The sequence below is a fragment of the Haemaphysalis longicornis genome, unplaced genomic scaffold, assembly GCF_048455015.1.
Source record: "Haemaphysalis longicornis isolate Haplotype H1 unplaced genomic scaffold, Haemaphysalis longicornis Haplotype H1 scaffold_12, whole genome shotgun sequence".
In the NCBI taxonomy this organism is placed as follows: Eukaryota; Metazoa; Arthropoda; class Arachnida; order Ixodida; family Ixodidae; genus Haemaphysalis; species Haemaphysalis longicornis.
The window spans coordinates 91,070,582-91,089,601 of record NW_027526225.1 but is presented as its reverse complement, the minus strand read 5'-3'; the positions used below and the strand labels follow the sequence as shown (position 1 = coordinate 91,089,601).

General features: G+C 50.0%; 1 protein-coding gene across 2 annotated transcripts in view; it reads right to left on the bottom strand.

The window, feature by feature from the left end:
* Positions 1-19,020, bottom strand: part of Cdm (importin-13-like protein cdm) — a 79,570-nt gene that overhangs the window by 18,346 nt on the left and 42,204 nt on the right. The window contains exons 9-13 of one of the 2 annotated variants that reach the window (XM_077693783.1): positions 18,348-18,558; positions 12,691-12,740; positions 9,572-9,843; positions 6,872-7,070; positions 4,007-4,282 (exon numbers count right to left, since the gene is read on the bottom strand). In XM_077693783.1, the coding sequence (XP_077549909.1) occupies positions 4,007-4,282; positions 6,872-7,070; positions 9,572-9,843; positions 12,691-12,740; positions 18,348-18,558 (1,008 nt within the window). The remainder of the gene's footprint in view (positions 1-4,006; positions 4,283-6,871; positions 7,071-9,571; positions 9,844-12,690; positions 12,741-18,347; positions 18,559-19,020) is intronic. The other variant, XM_077693784.1, reaches the window with a different exon arrangement.

Below are 19,020 nucleotides of genomic sequence, written 5' to 3'. Positions count from 1 at the left end.
ATATTTTCCTACTGGCGTACCAGTCAGCGAAGCGTCGCATGTGCGCTTGTGCAGCGCTTGTGTGAAGCGACCTTGACTTGGAGCTAGATACAGTGTACAAACAAACCAAGTAAAGAAAGGCACATTCTTCCATTCACAAACGTGTCTTGGCTTCGTTTCAACTAAGCGAACAAATTGCGACCAAGCAATTTTTTTTAACCTCCTTGATTGCGATGACCCGCCGGCGGCCGGCGGACGAAACGCTGGGCCGACTGACTCTGTCGGCCGGGGAGCCGTGCAGTAGCGCAGCCGTGGCGCAGCCAATTGCCAGCTCATCCCCTCTTGACGTCACACGAAAACGCCACAGAAAATGGGCGAGCGTAAAGAGAGGAGGACAGCATTTTCGAATTGGTTTTTCTACTAAATAAAATCGCGTAAACGCGCCTAGAGTGGTCGAAACATGGCCTGGGGACTCCGGACTACAATTTGCGCTAGTAATCCCGCAATGTTTACATATCACTTCAGTGTCCCTTTAACCCTTTACTGCTGCTGGTCGCGAATTCGCGACATACTGAATAAAGCTAGCCAACCACCTCGCGAAAACTTTGCTGCCTTCAGCGGCGGCTGTGATGTGTTTGCGGCAAAGAGGTGGTGGTTGCGCTCCAGACAGGTTGCGCCATCTCGTATAAGGTGTTGAAAATAAACTCAGTACGTTCATCGGTTGGCGGACTGCGCGCGCCACGTGCGACAGCTCTCACTTCTTCCTCGTTTTCTATCTAACCATAGTGAGTACAAGGTCCTCCAATTTTTTTCTATTTGCACGCATTCAGGAGACTGCCCATGAGGTGTTACATTGTCGAAAACTACTTTTTTTTGTTGCATGCTTCTTGCTTCCGTGGTATGTCGCGAATTCGCGACACTCGGCAATTTAGCCAGTTTGCGGGGACTGTAGGTATGATGTTTTTTTATTTTATGGCAGAGGATAGATGTCAGATCGTTGTATGGAAGAAAAGGGCTTCGCACACGCCTGCCACCGGAGGATAACAGTGACGATAGCTGACTTAGTGACAGTGATTACGACGATGTTGACTACGATCTTCATGCACAAGCACGAGCTGCGCCCTTGGGACAGCCCCCGTCAAAGCAGTGACAATGAAAACGGTGACGTGGTGCCTTTGCCAGCTGCCTCTGCCAAACAGACAGTGAAGTGAAAAAAAAAAAAACAGACTGTCAAGAACAGCAGGAAGTCCCATCCAGGAATACCACTGTTCCTGAAAGAGATACTGTGCGAGCACATACTGAATATTTCAAAGGGTTTTTTGATGACAGCTTAATGCATCCAATTGTACAGCAGACCAATCTTTTTGCAACGCAAAAACCAAAAACCCAAACCTAAAAGTCGGCGATTAAGTTGCATCCCAGATAACACAACTGAGGAATGTAATCACGGGGTCTGTTTAAAGCCGAAACACGAAAAAAGAAGAAATTTTTTTGCGGCCTATTTCATAAATCCGGCATCAAAGGGTTAATAAGTGGCAGATAATGGAGCATGTTTCATCGACTGGGGGCAAGGCCAACGCACAGCACACACACACACACTACATTTTTATAACTGTCAAGAATTGCTGTTAGAATTTTTAGGCCTTGGAAAAAAAGTGTTGTTTGCTTTCAAAGCGAATAACAATTTTCTTAAAATATTTTTAATAGTTCCTAGTAGATCTATACCCTTTAGCCCATAGGGTGAGTTAAATGGACAAAGAAATTAAGTTTGAGGTTTGAGAACGTACAGGGATACAGTATTTACAAATAGTAGAATGCTGTAAACCCACTTTAGAAGTGGCATGTAGGCCTCTGGGTTCCCCGTCAGACAAACTATACACTCTTGGCAATCATATTGTTGTAAAAAAGTTTAAAAGGGACAGACGACCCATTTTTGTTGTGTACATTTTCTCTATTCCAAGTGAAACGGCATCACTTAAAACACTAACCCAAAAAACGGTTTTGCTGATAGCGCCCTAGAACTTTTGAAATCGGAATTTGCAGATCTACCAGCTATGCGTGTCTTGCCAAAAAGAATTCTGGCAACCATGACATAGAGTAGCTCAGCAACATACTTTTATCTGCACGTGAGATTAAAAGGGAGATTTAAAACCTTATCTCCGGCTAAAACAACAATAATGTGCAGTCCTATTCCTTTCCCTATTCCTTTATGTGGTTTCTGAATCATGCATTGAAACCGACGGAGTCGCTTGGACACGTACAGTAGCATCACGTTTTGGCACTACACAGCGCCATCTTTCAGACTTCAGAAAGTTAAGTGCAAAATTAAAATTATTTCTGCCTGTTTATTTCGAAATACCTCGCAGTTACCCCCCTATATAAAACACTGCCTTTCATGCGAGCCAGAGGACATGCACTCCACAAAAACCGGTTGTCTGTCTTTTTAAGACAACCGTCTGTCATAACGACACTTTGTAGGTGTTTAAAGGGGTACAAGTTCGTTTTATTCGAAAGATTCCGTGTTTTATAGTGCCCCAGCGCTTGTCCGGCAGCAAACGATGCCGTATTCACTGAGAAATTAATCAATCTAGGTTAAAATCTTGATGCTCCCGCCAAGTCGTGTGTTTCGGTGACGTCTGCCATGAAGTCACAGGTGCAGGCATTCAAATAAAGTTCCACTGCGTCATCAGGCTCTGCAGCCTTGCTCACTGTCAGTCCTCCCGGATGGTGCTACCATACGCAGCCGCAGACCGTTGTCCGTCGTTGCTTTGTTTTTGATTTTATTTGCATTTGGCTTGTTTTTGCTACGGTAGAAAGTAATCGTTTCGTGAAACATGGGGTCACGTAATACACCGCCGCTTACGCCCTTCGGCCAGTGGTGTGTAAGACAACTTCAAAGCGGAAGACTGCTGTGCAGCTAAAACAAGCGTAGTGCGTAGAGTACCAACAGCAGGGTGCATCGGCACTTCAATGTTTACGTGTATTTTCGTAACTTTCATTGTTTACCCCACCATTCTTGCTGCTCTAAATTACATTTAAATTTAAGCTCAAATAGCCCATTCGGCAAGCTTATAAGCCCTGCCTCATTTGTGCTTCCTTTGGCCAACCTCAGACAATCGCACAGCTGGCCCATATGACATCACAGGTTCTGTTGCAGGAAATGAGCTTCTGGGTTGCATGACATTTCCTTTTTCCTATTTGTATGGCTTATTTGAGCGAAGTTTACGCTGAAAGTGGTGTCAGTATGATTCCGTACCTGCCAGGTTTGCCGGGATGGCATTAGAGAGATCTGACCGGCGAAGGGGGGGGGGAGTTGTAGCAACAGCAGAATGGGTAACCTTACACACATTTTTTTTATTTACTTACAACATAGCAGGAAATGAACTGTTTCTTTGACCAAACTACCAACAAGCTACGCCACTTAAATGTTCGACGTGGCTGACGCCGCCCCTTTCAGAAAGTCCTAGAAATACTACTGCCATGCGCAATACAAAACAGCAGGAACTGAACTGTTTCGTTGTTTCATCTGAACTAACAACAAGCTACACCACTGGAGACTCGGTAAATCTTCAGAACGGCCGTGCTCGTGCGTAAATGAAAGCGGCGGTGGCACTGTGCTTCTATTAACAGTAAACTAACAATGGGACGAACAGGTTCACCGTCTGCGCATGGCAGACTACGCTTTTTAAGCACTCCACTGATAACGATGCCGATTGGTGTCGGGTTGGATTGTCAGGTATAACTCCGGCGCATTGTGGCCAGACTGGGAAAAAGATTTGGCCAAAGACGGGTGCGTTTTCGGGAGATTTTTGTTTCGGTCGTACAATCGTACAAAACCGTGAAAATTCGGGAGTCTCCCAGAAAATTCGGGAAACCTGGCAGGTATGTGATTCTAACGAGGCAATCTTTCAAATGAACTAAACTTGTGTTTTGTCTGCACGGCCCCTTTAAGAACTGTTACACGTAGTTTACAGCGTACACACACCAGATACAGCGGGGCTATGCTGCGACGCGGCAGCGCACTCACGTCGACGACGAGCTCGTCCTGTTGGTGGAGTGTGGCGACCGTGCGGAAGGTGGGCAGCAGCTGGGCCAACAGGGGGTCGACCAGGGACGGGGGCTCCTCGCGGGCCGCCAGCCCCGACACCAGCGCGGCCAGCTCCTGCAGCGCCTGCACCACGCGGGGCTGGTCCTCCCCCTGGAGCGAGGGCAGCTGCTGCGGCAGCACCACGGACAGCCAGGCCTTGCACTGCGGGGGCTCCCACGAGGCCAGCAGCTGGCCCGCCAGGCTGAACAGTCGTGTCTGGAAATTGGATTTGGCTGCTTTTTTACCCCCAGTCTGGCAACAACGCTGGGTGGGAAAGACAGCACAGCTGGCACGCAGACAAAAGGGCTCGTGTATGTCCAGTCTTCTTCCTACTGTCTGTGTGCCAGCTGCTGTGTCGTTCCCTAGATCATGTTCAACCAATACGCCCAGGTAGTGCATTATACAGTCTACGCTCATCACAGCGGATCCGGCAACAACGGACTCCCAATTATAGCACACCGTCACTGTTGGTTTGTTTGGTCCCCATGAATTTTAAGCGGAATCCACTCAGCTCATAACAGACCCGGCTATGGCAGTCTATCGGCTAGAAGAGACTAAATTTCGGACGGAAATTGTTTTGACTGAATCTTAGTTAATAGCGAACTTCCGGGGCGCCGGCGCCCGTTATGCGTTTTCTCTGTTTATTTTGGCGAAAAAACTACAATGTCTGGTAAAACTGTCGCCGTAGAACAAGTCATTGGTGTAGCCAAGCCACTGCCAGTAGCCATTCTTTTTTTTCTTTTTCTTTTTGGCAACCGGCAGCAGGGCAGCTGGTTTCACTGTCTGATAAACGAAAGATAGTTAAAGCTGTCAAAAAAAAAAAAAAAAAAGGCTTCCATCGCCAGAAGTATGGTCCACTCGGCCGTCAAGAACAAGGACGCTGCCAAAAACCCCAACTTCAGTGAGAATGGAGAACGGCACTGTCGAATATGCTAAGTGGCACACCCGGAGATCGAGCCTGCCCATATCAGTTTTTTATGCAATAAAGAACTCAGGTTCAGTAAATTTCGGCATTTATCATCGTCACACATGCATCGTTCCCGTTACCTTCGATGGAAAGGTATGAAATGCCTCAAGCAGGGGGACGGTTCCGTGGTGTGCAGTTCGCCGCAAACTGTGCGAAGTCCAACTGGTCTAAGATTCCATTTCACAGCTGTCCTTCATCAGGTTATTTCGTATCAGCCGTTTTACTGACCAGACTAAGATCATTACAAATGTGGAAGCTGCCTTGGGGGAACGTCAGGGAGCGATTAGAATTCTTTGATGAACGGTTTCAGGTAAGCCTGCTTCGCCCTGAAGGGGTTTGGCAAGTGCCTGGCTAAATCTGCTGACCATGAACGATTTTTAGCTGGTTAGTAATTGCTCCTAGTTACACTGTCGCTTCATTTGCTCAGCTTAGCGTGCATCTCTATGCACTCGATTACATATGGGAGGCCTTTTACAAGTGCCAGTGCTAATTTTCAAAAACAGCGTTCCGCGATTCTTTACCCCCACGTGAACGCTGTGCAGAGATCCTGCAGGCATGCAGAAAGAACAAATTGTTTGTAGCATGTACATGCGATGCAGGTAAAAGATACCACTTTACGCTTATATTCCACATGAAAGGGCATCACTTGGAACAACTTGACCCGAAACTGCTTTCCTGAGAACGTTCGAAACGTTTGAAAGCGGAATTTTAAATGCAGAGCATTTCAGTAACTCAAGATGTCACCCGCGTTAACGTCCGTCATAGTCCGCACCCCTCCCCCTACACTATACAAAAAAAAAATACTATCCGGCGCCTGGTTTCAATCCCTCGACCCTGCGGGCGGAAGGCACTGTACTGGTGCTCTACCCACTGCGCCACAAAGCCGACACAGAATGGGAGGCTACGAACGCGCCTTATATCCTTGACTCATTCAAACTACGTCAAGAAGCTGCTGATACAACGCATTCACTACCACCAACTCCCCAAACACTAAACGTTGACGCAATACACCCACCCCCTATGCGACGCATTTACTCGAGTCCCCCTCGCGGGGAGATGGGCCCAATTTTTTAGATCTACCAGCCCTAAGATGCTGGCAAAGCCAATGCTGGCAACCACAAAAGTCAGGTAGTGTCGCTACCTGACTGTCTACATGTTTAGACGCTACATGGTGCCACCTCCTTTCAGATTTCAAAAATTTCCACCAATTTATTTAGAAATTCTTTGCAATTACCCCAAATATATGAATGCTGCCCTTCATGTGTGTTAGAGTACATGCACTCCCCCCAAAAAAAACGGTTGCAATTCTTTTTAAACTATCAGGAGCCCTACAGCAATCAATACCCTTGTGACATTCAGTTGTTCTTTACTCGACAGTAAACGCAGTTGGCTAAAAGCTAGCCCTTCGGCCAACCTCCCGCACTGACAAAAATGACGAGGCCTGCAAAATCTTGTGCCCACCAAATGGCGAACCGAGCCACACCGTGATGTCCCAACAACACAGGGCAAACGGCTGCATTGAAGAAAGACAAAGAAATCCCCGATTAACACTCACGGGATAGGAAACGTGCAACATGGATTAGAGGATCCCCAATGCAAGCATCAATTAAGACAAATCCAGCCACGTGATGTGCAACGCCAACTGGTGGATCATTTGTGCAACAGAATTTCTACCGGGGACACAGGGTAAGTGCCAATGAAAATGAAGATTCGGGGCAAATAACCGGCTCCGACGATCTAGGAGAGGTTGAACTGGAAGTCTGTAGCTTATTCTCTCAATCGACACCAACGCGACGACGATCGCCGTAAGAACGACGAGTGTGCGCGCAAGGGCTCACCCTCTCGCGGGGACCCAGGTTCCGTCCCAGCAGCAGACGCTGAGTGGCCTCCAGCAGAGGTTGGGTGTGAGGCCGGAGCGCCTCGGGACAGTCCCTGGCCAAGTCCTTGAGGGCGAGCGAGGCCGCCAGAGACGTCTTGGGACCCGCCTCGAGGCCCGACAGGAGCACGGGAAGCACAGTGCCCAGCTGCTCGGGGTCCCTGCACCACAAGGAAGACGCAAGCTGTCAGCGCGGCCATATTTGCTCGATATATGCCGGTTGCGAAACTCCCCATAGGCCCCATTCATCAAAAAAATTTGCCGTCCCTTCCTGAAGAAAGTTGAGAGAAGCGGGAAAGCTTTCTCGCATCAAACCTGCGTCAAAAGTTCGCCCAATTGATTGCCAAACCTTCAAAGACACAAATCGCAAACTAAGAACGAACCCCTGCAATGATTTTGTCCGCACTAACTAGATGCATCTACGTACGATACAAATGTATAGCGACACGTGGTCTACGAGATAAAGGTACACTCTTGTACTCTTCCTTCATGATCGATGCATGCACTGTCTTATCACCTAAGAGAAGTTCCTTTTTCGCGATTTTTCAAGTAACCGTTCTGACACAATGGAGGCCCGGTTTCATGCATACGCCGTGTGTCTAGAGATCTTATCAGAGGTCTTCGGTCGACCAACCGGTCTGTGGGGAAATGCATTAGTTTATTGACGGGACACCATCAGTGAACTAAGAAAGCTGCACTCAGCGAGACCGGCAAGCAAAGCGCGCCCCACTACGGTACAGTCTACGCTCATTGCAGCGGATCTGGCAACAACGGACTTTGTTGCAACATACCATTTCTGTGGGTTTGTTTGCTCCCCATGCATTTTAAATGGAGTCCACTCCACTCATAAAGGACCCGGCTAGAGCAGACTATGGGCTACAACAAGTAAATTTTAGGCGAAAATTGTTTCGAGTGAATGTTTATACTGGACTTCCGCGGGGCCGGCACGAACTCGGGTTCAGTGAAGTTCGGTCTTTATTATTCCTAAGCATGCATCGTTCCCGTTCCGTTAGGGGAAAAAGGTAAGAAATGTCTCAAATAGGGGTGTTGGTTCCCATACATTGTGTGCGATCTGGCAGTGGCCGTGCGCAGTCCAACTGGTCTAACTTTCGATTTCACAGCTGTTTATCAAATTATTTCGTATCAGCTGTTTCAATGACCAGACTAAGATCCCTAAAAATGTGGCAGCTGCCTCGGGGGAACGTCAGGCAGCTATCTGATTTGTTTGACGAACGGTTTTGTGGAAAACCTGCCTCGTCACGAAGGGATTTAAAAAAGCCTAGCTAATTCTGATGGCCATGACTGATTTTTGTAGCTGGTAATAATTGCTCCAAGTTATATTCTTGCTTTATTTGCTCAGCTTACCATGCATGTTCACACACTTGACCGCACGCACTAGGCTTTTTTCAAGTGCCGGTGCTAAGCTTTGGAAACAGTGTTAAAGCGATTCCTTGCCCACTGTGCAGAGGTGCTGCACGCATGTAGAAAGAACAAAGTGTCTATAGTATGTATATGCAATACCGGTCAAATACCCCTTTTTGCGCTCATTAACCCCCCCTTCCCCCAGTCAGCGGATGTTTTTTCCCCGGATTAAGAGGGTCCGTTGTAATGGGTGTAGACTTTGTTGCCGCTCGCGCCGGAGCGCACCACGCAAGCGCAATGGCGCTCCTGCTTGCTACCGGAGTGGAGTGGGGCGTAAAAAAACGGTCAGCTAAAACTCTCTAAAAAAACTGGCCAATAGGATGACTATTATTACACCAAGTTTTGTCGACTATCCATAGTTATTTAGCTCACGAAGAAGTTGCAAATGTTACAGAAGTCTTGTCTGCTGTCAATAGGGGAGTATGGTTACAGAAAATGAATGCGACGCTCATTTAATCAAAACTATCCCAAAACAAGTTAAACGACAGCTAATTTAAAATTCTGAGGAATTTACGCATATGTGCATTTTAGTAAGCCACCATGCGCAACTCAATACATAATTATCCACCAACACGGCTTAGCTCATCATCCGTCTCCACTACTGGAAGCTGGGCTCTAAATTTTTTCCAAGCAGGAGAAAACATCAGGGCAGGCATAGCAAAGATACAGTAAAAAAAAAAAAAAAAAAAAAAAATTAAAGCCGTTCCACTCAATGTGAAAGCTGTGGGAAGTGCAGAGCTGTGATTTGCCATAGTGGGCTGTGGCGCCGTTATCCGCTCACTGCTACCACCCAATGCAATTCAAATTTCCCGCCTTCGCAGTGCTCGTGCACCCCATCTGAAACTGCGCCAGCAGGAGTTCTGTTCTTTGTGTGCTTGCTTTTCCTCCCACACGTGCCGGCGTTGCACTGCCACTTTTTTTCGCTATCGTAAAAACCAGCCCAACAAGTGCTCTTAACTAAATGAACGCGGGCGCTGCCGGTTAACTACGCATATTTTGCCTCGTGTGTACCCGCAGTTTTTTTTTTGCGCTAAACAACAGGGAGATATATGACAAGCACCAGCGGTCCACGAACGCTTATGACTACATAAACCGCCTGGCTTTCGAAGCCTCTGTGGGACGCCGCGACAACAGCCAATACGATGGAATGCCATGTGGCTCTACTTGGGTCCAGCGAGCAAGCTACGATGGCAAGGCGAGCCCTAAAGTGCTCTGCACTTAAAAAAAGGGGGCACCCAACTGTAGCCAGGCCCCGAGGGAGCCAAGGCAAGCCAGGGTTGCCGGCTGCAGCTGTGGGTGGGCGACCAGGCGCGGCAGGGCAGCCCGGAGCTGGGGACCCAAGTAGCCCTCCTGGCCGGGGCAGACGTTCTCGGCGACCGCCTGCAGGGCCAGCAGGCAGGCTTCCACCAGCGGCCAGTTCCGGTCGTCGCGTTCCAGCGCGAGCATGGAAACCTGGAGGTGGGCTCCGAGCGCCGCAAGCAGGGACTCGTGCAGCAGGCCATATAAGGACATCTGAATGAGTAAGGGAGGGAGGGACAGGAACATGAATACCACATACTTTACGGCATTCCCATGCAAGCTTTGCTGCCTTGATTTTTCTTTTTTTTTTTGCAAAACTGTATGCTAACTGGATTTCAACTCATTCCCTCCCCCCTCCTGTAATGCCCACTTGGACCACCACCACCACCACCACCAACATATCTACGCCCACTGCAGGGCAAAAGCATCTCCCATAGATCTCCAACTATGCCGGTCCTGTGCTAACTGCAACAAAGTGATTCCTGCAGACTTTCTGATCTCATCTGCCCATCTAACCTTCTGCCACCCCCTGCCATGCTTGCCTTCTCTAGGGATCCCCTCTGTTACCCTTAATGACCAACGGTTATCTTGCCTTCACATTACATTTCCTGCCCAAGCCCATTTCTTTTTTTTAATTTCAACTACACTAAAACCTTGTTACAAGAGACACTGTTACAAGAGACACTTGGTTATAAGAGACATTTAAATGAAGACAGTTTGGTCGGTTTTCCTATGTTCCTCATGTTAGCAACATTGCATACAAGAGACCGTGGTTACAAGAGACATTTTCTGGGTCCCTTGAGTGTCTCTTACAACGAGGTTTTACTGTAACATGTCCTTAACACACGTTTGTTCCCTGACCCAATCCGCTCTCTTCTTGTCCCTTATTGTTACACCCATCATCTTCCGTTCAATTGCTCTCCGAGTTGTCCTCAATTTAGGTAGAACCCTTTTAATTGAACTTGGGTTTAGTTGAACCCTTAAGTTGAACTTGGGCCATAAGAGTACCTAAATGTATAAATGACCGTGGGGCCCTGATTATCAGTTGCAGACTCACTGCGGGCTTTCCGAGAAGCAATCCAGCATTTTTCTTTCGCACACATTTCTAAGGCATCCTCGGACTACCTGTGGACTACCCATGGAGAGTCAGAGTGTAAATTGAAGAGCCCCGACGCCACGGAGATAATTCCCTTCTGGATGAGGAACAAATGACAGTACAGTTGAACCTCAATATAACGAACCTCGATTTAACGAAATTCACGATATAACAAATTTTTTCAAGTTTTCTATCAAAATTTTGCTAAATCCATGTATTTTTATCTTGATTTTACGAAGTAATTTCGCGCGGCACTTTCGATTTAACGAAGTCATGGCGAGAAAAGAAGAACGAAATTCCGGTCAAGGCACGTTTTATTTTGCCTCTCAGAGCCTACATTGAAAACATTCAGTACTCACATTAACTCTTAAAAGGCTAAAATGAAAGAAAAGCGGTGAATTATGTGGTTGACAACAAATAAAAGCGATGATAGAAGCTGCTCAAAAACCGCTAGCGGTCATGGCCGGTTTAATAGTGCGGCCACCATTTTGACGTCTCAATCGTTGCCTACGTCAGCGCCTTCTATGCTTAGGGCCGAAGTCTACTTCAAGTGTCTTTTTTTACGCATCCTTGCTCACGGTGCTGCTGCTCTAGGTTGTGCTCGCTGATAACCACATTAATATTTTGTTCGTCCATCATTAGATGAGTCTTATAAGCAGCATGAGCACTCCAAGGGAACGAAAAGTGTTCCGAACAAGAGCCTGAGGAAGTGTCGGTGAAACCGAAGGCCACCGAAGTGATGGATGCCATCGACGTTCTGCGAAGGCACGCAGGCGCACGCGAATGTTGAAGAGCAAGCCTTGTTAGCGCTGTCAGCATACGAGCGTCACGTAAAGCCCACCCTGGTCAAGAAACGCCAAGCACTGCTTACAGACTTCTTCACTACGGCTTGAACATCGAGTGCTGGTGGCAAAAAATTTCTCTCCAAACGTGGTCAAAACGTGTTCATTAGACAGCTGCGATGTGGAGAAATCGGTTTCTTTAGGGCTCAGCAGGCATAAAAGTAATTGCTTAATCAAATTTGGCCATAAGATATTTAATAAGCTTTCCGCTTTAGCGGGAGCACGTAAGCGCTGCTCCACAAAGTGAAGCGGTCCGTGTGTACTCCGCTCAACTCTCAATCATGGCTTTATCTCCAGTGTCGTGGTTGCATCACGCGCCCATACTGCAGAGCCTTTGTGCATGAAAAAAGTCTTTCGAAAGCTTTATAGCACCCTTCCGCTGTTGGCCCGCCGCACCCCTCAACGCCGCGCCTAAGCCTACCACTGAACGGACGAAAAGAGGCGTAACTTCGAACCAGCACCTCGCTGGGGTGAAGTTCACGGGGCATGGACGCGGGTTCAATTGACTAACAGCGGCGTTTAGTAGTGACCGAAATGAAAAAAAGAAAAAGGGGAAACCTAGTCTGCTATCATATTTAATGTAGCGTTGCGGAAAAAGCACCGGTTTTACGACGACATGAACTACTGTCGGCTATCGAAATTCCATTGCCTAAGTGTTGAAGTTCTTAATTCACACAATTTTCGCGGCCAGATTTAGTACAAATTTCGGTTTAAGTGGAGAGGTAACTACATAGCAGTTGTTTCTGAGCGATGGGCAAGGTTTTGAAACCTCAATAACTGGTTAAATTAACTGTAAAATCGAAACCTCGATTTTACGAAATTCTCGATTTAACGAAATTTTCGCCCGCAAGTATGACTTCGTTATATCGAGGTTTAACTGTAGCGGGTTGACGATGATTATGATGATTACTGGTGCCAGGCATGCATAACATTCCACAATAACAACAAGAGGATGGGTGCGGACAGACAATGCGATCACTGGATGGACAAGGGCTAGACGCACTTTCCTGTCGGGTGGTGCCGCAATCTTGGATCGGTGCCAATTTTGGCCCTGCCCTTTAACCATGGAAACCACGATTTCCAAGATGAGAGCATTCAAATAACTATTCTTTTTCAACTTACGATGCAATCCCCGATGTCCATGCGACAGCACCGCAGGGCATCTTTCTGTTCTGAAAAAATTAAAAAATTAAATAAATGACTGCAGCGGCTACTCAGTGTCGAGCGTATACAGTGCAGACCAGTCATAATGTAAGGCCGCAGGGGGGGGGGGGGGGGGGGGGGAGAGAGAGAGAGAGAGAGAGAGAGAGAGAGAGAGAGAGAGAGAGAGAGAGAGAGAGAGAGAGAGAGAGAGAGAGAGAGAGAGAGAGAGAGAGAGAAGACACTCGTTAATGTATTCAATTGGAAGTTGTGCAATAACCATAACCGCCCCTTCCCCTAGGTGCACCTCTAGAGATAGCGAGTCACCCTGCCACAGTTTGTCTCCACCAAAATGTTGTGCCGAACTGCCTTTCACAACACCAGAGAATGAAGAGAGAGAGAAAAGACTTTATTGACTAATAACGGTCCGGTGGCGCCGATGGCATCATCCGGGCCAGCCCTAGGAGCTTCAGGTCAGGCGTCCGGCGCTCGGCCCCAAGGGGCTCGCGCCGCCTACCCGCTGTCTCTCCAGGGCCTCCCGGACGCACTGGACGACTAATTTCTGGGTGTTGTAGTCTGACGAGGTGATAGCTCTTCGCACTGTCACTGGTAGCTGTCGGATGCTTGAGGGTGCGGGGTCTTGGGGTGTGCACTGTAGTATGTGGGCCAGCGTGCCGCGAGTGGCGCGGCAGACGGTACACGCGGATGTCTCGTAGATTGCGGGGGCTATGTGGCGGCCCAGTACTGGTGTGAGCACAGAGTCTGTCTGTATTTGGCGATAGAGGGTCCCCTCGCTTCGAGTGAGGTTGGGGTGTGGGGCCGGGAACCGTCTCCTGGTGTCTCGGTACCACCGTAGTATGGTGCCATAGTCTTCTAGTGGTGTAGGTAGCAAGTAGGGCGCATCTTCATGGGATCTCCGTCCGGGATTCAGGGGCATGGGGGGAGACCTCGCTTGGGGGGCCGCCCGACTGGTGAGTTCGCGAGCGGCCCGGTCCGCAGTGATGTTGCGGTTGCGGGCGCGGTCTACCCGGGGGCCTGCTCCTCGTGTGCAGGGAACCATTGCAGTCTCAAGGGTCGGGTGGTAGAGCCTGGAGCGTTGCTGAGAATTCGTGCCGCGATTGCCGCCACAGCGTTGGTACCGTAGTTGCGTATGGCCGATTTTGAGTCACTGAGGATGACTGCGCAGCCGGGGTCGGTTGCGGCGAGGGCGATGGCGATTTCTTCTGCTTGCGCCGGTGTACTTGCTCGGAAGCTGGCCGCGGTGACTGTGACGCCCGTGGTCGCTGTCACGACCGCTGCCGCGTACTGCCCGGGTCTGGCGTGGTATGCGGCCACGTCTACGTATCGTGCACTCTCGTCGTTGGCATACAGTCTACTGAGGGCTCTAGCCCGGGCTTTCCTGCGAGCGTCGTGGATGCCCGGGTGCATGTTCTTCGGAATGGGCGCGATGTGCAGGCGACGAATGAAGACCGGGGGTAGGGGTTGTGCTTGCGGTGGGGGATCGTAGAGAGGGCGAAGTCCTGCTTTGTCGAGGATGTGGCGACCGGTGGGCGTGCTTGAGAGGCGATTTAGCTGGTTCATGCGTTGGGCTTCAGCAATCTCGGCGAGTGTGTTGTGCACACCCAGCTCAAGGAGGCGGTCCGTTCTAGTGCATCTGTAGTCCCAGGCTCTCGCGGTATGCCTGGCGGAGGGCCGCGTCTATGCGTTGGGTCTCCGCCGCCGTCCAGTTGTGGTAGGCCGCGACATATGCAACGTGGCTGACCACGAACGCTTGCACTAGCCGTAGTGCACTGGCCTCCGGCATCCCAGCGTGGCGTGTGGCGACTTTGCGGATGAGCGTCATTGCCGCAGTGACCTTGCGTAAAAGCCGTTGCACCGTGTGCGAGTTGGCGCCGTTAGCTTGTATGTGCATGCCGAGCACGCGCAGCATGTCCTTTCGTGGTATGGCGCTCCCGTCCGCCGTGTGGAGGTTGATGTTGGGCTGGGCTCCGCATCGAGTGCGGCTCGGTGCTATGACCAGCAGTTCCGATTTCGTCGGCGAGCACCTAAGTCCCGTTCCGTCGAGACTGCATTCTACTGCTTGCACCGCCTGTTGTAGAGCTTCCTCGATCTGACCGTCGCTTCCGTGGACGGCCCATATGGTGATGTCATCGGCGTAGAGGTTGTAGTTAACGCTTGGGATTCTGTCGAGGGCCGCAGCGACTCTCATCATTACCAGGTTAAAGAGGAGGGGGGATATGACTGAGCCTTGCGGTGTGCCTGTGCTGCCTTGCCTCTTAGTCGGGAGTTCTAGGTCCCCCGCGTGGATGGTGACCGTTCGATCCGACAGGAAGGCTTTAACGTACGCGAAGGTCCTTTCTCCCATGTTGAGTGCCGAGATCTGTTCCAAGATGGACGCGTGCTTCACGTTGTCAAACGCTCCCTGCAGATCTAGTCCTAGGATGGCCTTGGTATCGCTGGTTCGCCTGTCGTAGATGGCCCCTTTGAGGAGGAGCATGGCATCCTGCGTGCAGAGGCCCTGGCGGAATCCGGTCATGGTGTGGGGATACCTGTGATTCATTTCTAGGTAGTGGTTCCAACGATTAAGGAGCACGTGTTCAAGGCACTTGCCAACGCACGAAGTGAGTGAGATCGGCCTGAGGTTGCCAATATGGGGCGGTTTGCCTGGCTTGGGTATCAGGATGGTCTTGGAGTCTCTCCAGCTCTGGGGTAGGTGGCCCGTACGCCAGCAGTGGTTGAAGTAGCGGGTGAGTCTCTCTAGGGATGTGTCAGGGAGGTTGCGTAGCTCTTTGTTGGTGATGCCGTCTGGGCCCGCCGCCGAGGTGGCATTGAGGTTCTGGAGCACGTTCTGCACTTCCCAGAGTTCTATGTCCCGGTCGAGGTCAGGGTTGGCGGCTCCGCCATATAGTGGAAGCTTTGCAGATGGGGTGGTGGGGAGATATTTCTCTTGCAGGTAGCGGATCGTGTCTTGGGAGCCGTTCTCTCGCGTCGCCCGATGTATCGTACGCTCGAGATGGGTACGCTGGGTTGTCTTGGACTTCGCTGGGTCTAGCAGGTATCGGAGCAGATGCCATGTGCGTCCGACATGTAGTTGGCCCCCGGCTTGTTGGCACACTGCGTGCCACTGTTGGCGGCAGAGAGTTGCGCAGTATTTTTCGATTTCCCTGTTGAGTTGGGCAATTTTCTTGCGTAGGTTTCGGCTGCTTCGGTACCGCTTCCACCTGCGTTGCAGGGACTGTCGAGCTTCGAGCATGTGGGCTAGGTGACTGTCTACACTGTCCACCTGTTCGGGGACTTCGACGGCCCGCGTGGTGCGCTTCTTGACTCGTTGGAGTGTCTGTGTCCACTCCGTGATGGCCTGGATGTTGTCTCTGCCGTCGAGGGTGTCAAGCTGTTCGAGTTCGTGCCGAAAAGCGTCCCAGTCCGTGAGATGTTGCGTGCGGCGTTTGGCCGACAGGACCACTTGACTCGTCGGGACGAGGACCTCGAGGATGTAGTGGTCACTCCCGAGGGAGTGGCCCGTATGGCTCCATTGGGCTGCGGCGCAGTGCGGGGCCGGGCGGTGGAAGGTGAGGTCGGGATTGGTGTCCCGTTGCACCGAGGTGCCGATGCGGGTGTGGAACGTTGTGTCATTGAGGAGCAAGAAGCCGGTGTCGGCTGCCTCGTCATGCAGTGACCGTCCTTTAGCTGTCGTTCGGGGGTAGTCCCATGCTTGATGTGGGGCGTTGAAGTCACCTCCGACGAGCACTGTGTTGCTTCCAGCTAGTTGGATCAGTCTTCGAAAGAAGTGGCGGAATCTCTGTCTGTAGTGTCTCGGATTGCTATATGCAGTGACTACGAAGATACTTTCTTTGCTCTTACGTCTGCCTAGCACGATTTCCGCTACGCCGTATTCTATGGGGCTGGCAGCGATGGGTGGGTGCTCGATGCATGTAATGCCTTTCTTGACTAGGATGCTTACGCCTTGAGCTGTTCCCGCACCTTCACCCCGGGCGCTGGGGGAATGGCGTAGGCATGGTACCCAGGCATCGTCAGGATTTGCTCGCTGTGTGTTTCCTGAAGTAAGAGGACGTCCGGTGTGGACTCGGGATCGAGTTGCCGGATGTGTTGTTGTAGCGAATTAACAGAGTTAACAGTAGAATTAACAGTTCGAATTAACAGAGTTCGAATTAACGAGCTTCTACTGTAATGGGTCCACACTGTAGCTAGTATACGCTGCTGAATTTCAAGACACTACCACAGTGTTTTCCTCCTCGGCACCACTTTTTTGGAACAGTGCTCTATGTGTTTGGTCCAGCTCTTTAAATCAGTCTCGGTAGTTATAAAATTTAAGGTGCACGCATCAAGGGAGACCTCTTCGGCCACCCGGAATATGAAAACTGCCAAACGTCGGTGTGCATATGTAAAATGTGCAGGCTTGATTTGTGTTAAAAGAATAGTGAGAGAGTTGCACAAGTATTCCAAACTTTGTAATACTGAACCACATAATGTGACATTAGATTCAGACTCAGGTCAGATAGCACTTTTTCAAAACTTGCAACATTTTTAACCTTGAAAGCGTACCGTTTCAAGGACCTTTGATGACCGGATGATTTCAAACTGCTCCCATCCTTTTTCAGCCAACTACTGATTCTTCAACAATAGTTGTGTCAGCTGCCCCAAACACAGTTTTTGCTGCCTTTAAGCAACGATTTACATAATAAGCTGTGCATGCCAGAGTTAAGCTGCACCAGTTTTGAAACTCCCCATAGGCCCCATGTATCAAAAGCTGGTCTGTGGCTGGGCCCCTGCTCTAAGGGCCAATAGAGGCAAGCATGAGGCAAGCTGACTAGCTCGTCATCTCTAAAGTTGAAGTAGTACCCAAGTGCTTGTGGCTGCCGCTAGTAGGTGACAAAAGAAAAACCGTGGAAAGATCAGTAAACGTTACCTAATATAACAACTTTTAATTTGAAATGCAACCTTTAAGTCGTGTTGTTCAGTAAATGTTCAGGAAAGTCCAGTTTCTGTACCCTAGGTGCTTTGCCATTATTAGACTTGCCCTTAGATCATGGTTTCTCAAAGTGGGTTCCGCGGAACCTAGGGGTTCCGCAGGCCCCTCCTCAGGGTTCCGCGAGCCACTGATAAATTTTCCCTGGTTCCGCAGTCTCAAAGTCTTATATGGTGAACTTGAGGTGCGATCGATCTAAGGAACCTCCATTACTCACGCCCGAGTGTCAGTAAGCACATGTCGGCACATAACAGAAACGCGCGAGCTGCGCAATAAATCTCGCCAGCAGCTTGTAGCCAGCCAGACTCCGAAAACGGGCCACGTGGTTAAACTATTGCACTTGAATCTCGGTCTTATATTACCCCCATGCGCATTTCTCCTGTTTAGAGAAAGGTGCCGCTAGCGTACGCATTCGCGTAAAGTCGACGGAAACAAAAAACGATACCCTTGTTTGCTCTTGCATTTATTGCACGTTAATGTAGCATGAACTGAATGAAAAATGGCAGGAGGGGGGGGGGGGGGGGGGGGGGGGGTTCCTTGGCACTTAACGGAACTTAGCAGGGTTCCCTGGGACCAACATGCTTGAGAACCCCTGCCTTAGATCCATTGAAGCCCGGCACTGCAAGCCAAGCCAAGCCAAGCCAAGCCGTACCAAAGTCCCAGAGCGAGTCGTCCAGGGGCAGGCGTGCCTTTCGCAGCAGCGTCTCAAACAGGTTCTGCCACAGGGGCTGGAGGCGGAGGAGCAGGGTTTCGTGGTTGGCTCTGTCAGAGGACGCGGCGTCCTGGAGCGCGTGCCATGCCGTCAGCGTACCACGGCTCCACGTCTCGTCCACAGGGTACTGGCGGGACGTCCCCGTACACCTCTGCACAGGCCATCGGACAGTGTGTGAGCCTTGGCTGCTAAGCTCCTCAGCTAGCTCACTGGCTTCTGCCCACCACCTCACCCTTAGCTCACCGACACAGTGCACTGCCAGAGCTCGTCACCACCTTCAAGGGGCCATGCAGACAAAACGCAAGTTTGGTTCGTTCGAAAGATTGCCTTGTTAGAATCATACTGGCACACTTCGCTCAAATAAGCTATATAATTAGGAAAAAAAGGGAATGGCCATGCAAACCACTAGCTCAATTCCCGCAACAGAACCTGTGGCGTCATATCAGCCCAGCTGTGCGATTGGCTGAGGCCGGCAAAAGCAAACGTAAATAAGGCAGGGCTTACAAGCTTGCCAAACGAGCTAGTTGCGCCTAAGTGTAATGCCTACTCATTTTACAGCCGTAAGAATGGAGGGGTAAACAACGGAAGCTACGAAAATACACATAAATATAGA